At 47.1% G+C, this 4,794-nt stretch overlaps 1 protein-coding gene across 1 annotated transcript; it reads left to right on the top strand.

Moving 5' to 3' along the window:
• Positions 1 to 1,510: 1,510 nt before the first annotated feature.
• LOC102438312 (growth/differentiation factor 8-like) lies at positions 1,511 to 4,734 on the top strand (the record flags this gene model as incomplete). The annotated part of the gene is given in 3 exon segments (XM_014450921.2): positions 1,511 to 2,114; positions 2,116 to 2,350; positions 4,089 to 4,734. Coding segments are annotated over 3 exon segments (1,019 nt in total), but the record flags the coding sequence as incomplete, so codon positions are not given.
• Between the last annotated feature and the right edge of the window lie 60 nt (positions 4,735 to 4,794).

Raw genomic sequence — 4,794 nt, 5'->3', positions numbered from 1 at the left:
AGAGTTCGGGGTCCCCAATAATCCACCACCAGGGAGCCTTTTCCGATGCAAAAGCATTGAGTCTTTTATTCAAGCCCGGGACTTGGTTCTCCCCCCCACCCCCCGCCTCCATTACTGGATGCAAGAGAGAGCCCCGAGTCCCAAGGGAACAAAGAATTTAGAGGGCTTGGGGTGGGGGGGGTGGGGGCACACTCTGACCACTGATTTGGCCGATTCCGGTTGGTAGAGTGAGGGCCGGGGGCTAGTGACGCAAGGGCAGGGTGCAGGTAGTGTCTGGTTACACAAAGACAGGGGGGTGGCTAGCATACTCTTGGCCTTGGGCTAGTTTTCCCCTGCTTTCCCATTGGTCGAGATAAGGGCAGGCTGAGTAACTGATACATTCTTCGGCTTTTTCTTGGAAGAGGGGTTAAGGACACAGCTATCAGCCCTGTTCTGTCCTTTCAAGATGTAGATGCCTCTTAAGAATTTGATGAAAACGCATGAACTTTTCAGGCTACTGAGCTGCATTTTAGTGCACTGCGGCAGGAAGTTAGTGGACAATGTGCAAAGGTGGTAGCAACCTAAAATTAATAAATATTTGATATGAACCATGGCACTCTCATGGGGGAAAAAAAGTAACAGATTAGCTTTCTTAGGAGCCCCGAGCTTCCCCGAGAAGAGCGGGGGGGTGGGGGGGAGCTCTGCTTCTTGCTGGCGGGGCTGCTGGGCTCCAGGCCCTGAAACTCAGGGGGTGAGTGTGACCCCTGCAGGGGCCGCTCAGGTGTAGAGCACAGAGCCCCGCATCTGCTCCCCGACCTCCCTCCCCATTACCCCCCCCACTCCCGGCAAGCACCCCCAGGTGTCTGCCCTCTGGTCAAAATGAGAAATGGCAAAGGGGTGCAAACCCATCACAGTATTGGGGGGAACGGGTGCCCTCTGACGGTGGAGCACTCCCCTTGTGTGCTCACAATATTCTGACATAATTTCTGGGGGACAGAGACCATTGTCTTGCTTTTACCACTGGCATCTGAGGCGGATGTTGTAGGTGCTACATTGCTTGTCAGAAAGTCCACTACTTTTTTATTCTAAGTTCAGGAATTTTCTACTGGCTCACAATATGCTCTTGGTAATAAACTATGAAGCAGTACATCTTCTGAGAGATAGTAGTCTGTAATTTTAGAATAGGAAATAACAATAGTAAATAATAAAAAAATGAGCACAATTTTTATATGAATAAAATATATTAAATTATTTAAAAATAATTCCATGTGCACTATAACATTATGAGAAGTATGATTTTCAACACGTGCTAAAAATGTAGTCAGGAAAAAAGTTTCTCAAATTAGAGCTGAAAACCTTTTACTAGTATGACAACTGTGACTTTTCATCCAGGTCTTCCTAATTTAAATTTACATTTTCCTAATTCCCCAGGACTGAAAATAATGTAATACAACAAATAATTTTTTTTACTTCAAATGCTTGCTTAAATGGCATACAATAATTTTTAATTCTTGAGGAAGTAACATTTCAGCTTGTAAAATATGAAGTGTAAACTGAGACTTACTTGTTTCAATTATAACTGAAGAGTCCCACATGTACAGATGAATCAGACTGAAGTGCAGTTCATGTTATTGTTTACATACTTTCATTTCTCAACTGTCACCTCTCCCTCCCCTGATTTGTAGATTTATTTCTTTTATGAAGCACTCAGATGCATCGGCTCGCCCTGGCCTGTAACAGAACACTGCTTGGTGACTTGTGACAGACAGGGTTTAACCTCTGACAGCGAGACTCATTGTGGAGCAGGAGCCAATCACAGGTCCTGAAGACACTGGTCCCATCCGAGTCGGAATATAAAAAGCCACTTGGAAGATAGCGTGCAAGATTCCCTGGGTGGCCACTGGTGTCTCCGACTGTCCAGGCATTCCCCTTTGCTTGGCATTACTCAAAAGCAAAGGAGGAAAAGGAGCAGGAAAAGACCGCACAGTTTCCACATCATGCAAAAGCTGCAAGTCTACGTGTCCATTTACCTGTTCATGCTGATCATCACCGGCCCCGTGGGCCTGAGTGGGAACAGCGAGCAGAAAGGCGATGTGGAGAAAGAGGGGCCATGCCACGCGTGCACCTGGAGGCAGAAACACAAAGTCGTCCCGAATAGAAGCCATAAAGATCGAGATCCTCAGCAAACTGCGCCTGGAAACAGCGCCCAACATCAGCAAGGAAGTCATCCGGCAGCTCCTGCCCAGGGCCCCGCCGCTGCAGGAGCTCATCGACCAGGACGACGTACAGTTGGACGGCGACAGCGAGGGCTTCCTGGAGGAGGACGACTACCACGCCACCACGGAGAAGGTCATCACCATGCCCACAGCACGTGAGTAGCCGCCCGCACCGGCCCTGCCGGCTGCCCGCCTGGGTGTGTGAGACACGGTCTGTGCTCAGGCTCTTTAACAAGCCGGGGGTTTTATGTAAGTAGGAGGGACCACAGCTTTGCGTTGTTTTCTCAGGATTTCATGAGACTCAGATCTGAAAGTGCTCGCCACGCATTCATGGTGCTTAGTGGGATGTGGCAGAGGTACCGTGCCAGGCTGCCACTGTCACCAGCACCAAGGCCACTAGGAGAGGAGCTACAAACCACGTTACAACTCACATACAACCCATGCTTGCATTTGCTTGCTTGAAACACCCATGTCTCGTGATTAGGCTTTTCACTGAGAACGGGGACGGGGGGCGGGTCTGTAGGTCTAAGCCCAGCTGAGCACTTGCTGGCCACCTGGAATGACTCCTGGAATTCAAAACCATTCCCCACAGGGTGTCTGTGTTCTTCGAAAGTTAAGCTATTTAATTTTAAAAGCGATTACACTGGAGAGTATGAGAAAGTATTTCTTAAATGCAGTGTATTAAAACGTGCAGTGACAAAGCAAACACAGCATAATGATGATCAAGAGCTAATTATCGGAAAATGCCTAAGAAATAAACGCTTCAGCCGAGTAGGTTATGGCTCACCAAGCCCTGCTTAAAGCTGGACCACAGTGCTATGGCTGCAAGCCTCCGGCCTGCATATTTCCAGGCAGGCATGCTGCCTAAGAACTTCTAAAATATTGTCCAATTCTTCGGGGAGGGAGGACGACTACCTGTAGTATCTACCTTGCTCCTGAAAGAGAATATATGTCATACAATTCCTTCTGCAGTCAGTTCAAAACTACAGTCCAAGGAAGGGAGGCAGGCACCTTCGCGGAAGCACGACCAGAACGACTGGGTGCCGAGTGTCTGCGGGTCTTGCCTTATGCAGTGCTTTCTGCCCTTTACACCGGGCTCGAGACAGGTTCAAAATAGTGTTCTCCCTGTCCAGTCATCAGGTGATAATGCAACTAAGGCTTTTCCTTGAAGACTCTGTTATCAGCTGGTCCCGGAGCAGATCTGCCTTATTTATAAACCATCTCAGGGAAACCAAGAGGAGAGACATTTCCAAGGGCTTCTGCTCACCCCGACAGCCCGGCACCGAAGACGCGCTTCCTAACTTTCCAAACAGCCCCAAGTTAACCTTGAACTAATTACCTGCCTGGGTTCGATCCTTTAAAACGCTACTCCAGAGCCCACACGTAGCCGATGTCCTGTATTTTCTGCTCACTGCCCAGGCTTGGCTGCGGCTCAGTGTCTTGTCCCCAGGTAATTCAGGCCTGGGGGGAGGGTTCCTCCTCCAGACTGATTGGTATAGCTGCTCAGTAAGTGTAACTGCTCAGATTCCCAAAGAATTCTAAGTGGATGTTCCTCCACGGTGTCTCTTGTTCTCTCTAATCATCATCATTTTAAAATCTCATCCGCTGTTCGAACCTTCTCAGGGTTTCCCCAAGTCTACAGTTCTCTGGAAAGGGACAGATTCCTCATAAACAGCTGAAAAAACATCTAAAAAATTCTGAAGAACTAGAGTCATTCTTTTCTTGGATATTTTTCTGAGTTATGAATGAAATTCTACAGTTTTTCATCTTAAAAGACTAAATATACATTCATTAATCCAATAGAAAAAATACTCACCAGTCAATATGAAAGGGTTTCTTCATTTTTTTAATGAGAAATAATTTCAGTAACTCTTTTCTGATTCATTTTTTTAGCTGATCTTCTGACGCAAGTGGAAGGAAAACCCAAATGCTGCTTCTTTAATTTCAACTCTAAAATACAATTCAATGAAGTGGTCCAGGCCCAGCTGTGGATCTATCTGAGACCCGTCATGACGCCCACGACGGTGTTTGTGCAAATCCTGAGGCTCGTTGAGCCCATGGAAGATGGGACGAGATACACGGGAATCCAATCCCTGAAACTCGACATGAGCCCAGGCGCTGGCATTTGGCAGAGCATCGATGTGAAGACCGTGTTGCAAAACTGGCTGAAACAATCCGAATCCAACTTGGGCATTGAAATCAAAGCTTTAGATGAGAATGGTCATGATCTTGCGGTGACCTTCCCGGGACCGGGAGAGGATGGGCTGGTAAGTGATGAGGGGAAGCGGCATTCTCACAGCCTCGTTAGGTTTTCATCAGAATGGGAACAAGTCAGAGTGAAAAAGAGCCACCGATTCCTATGCTCACAAGCCAAGCACAGGTATCCTAGCCCTGTACCCAATAAAAGTGGGTCTCTAATTTCATGCCCTGTGGAAGAGCTTCTTGATTCTTTTAGTTTGCATCAGGATTTTTTTTTAAAGGTACTTAACTTCTTAGGCAGTTCTTTTGAATTGAGACTGGATTTTTTGTTAAAAGGAGGGTCTGCTTTTTTTTCTTGTGGGGAACGTTTGTACTTTTGTCTACCGTCCTTTTGGAGATA

This window comes from Myotis lucifugus, unplaced genomic scaffold, assembly GCF_000147115.1.
Source record: "Myotis lucifugus unplaced genomic scaffold, Myoluc2.0 scaffold_5144, whole genome shotgun sequence".
In the NCBI taxonomy this organism is placed as follows: Eukaryota; Metazoa; Chordata; class Mammalia; order Chiroptera; family Vespertilionidae; genus Myotis; species Myotis lucifugus.
The sequence above is the reverse complement of the archived record's forward strand: the minus strand, read 5'-3'. Positions and strand labels throughout refer to the sequence as shown.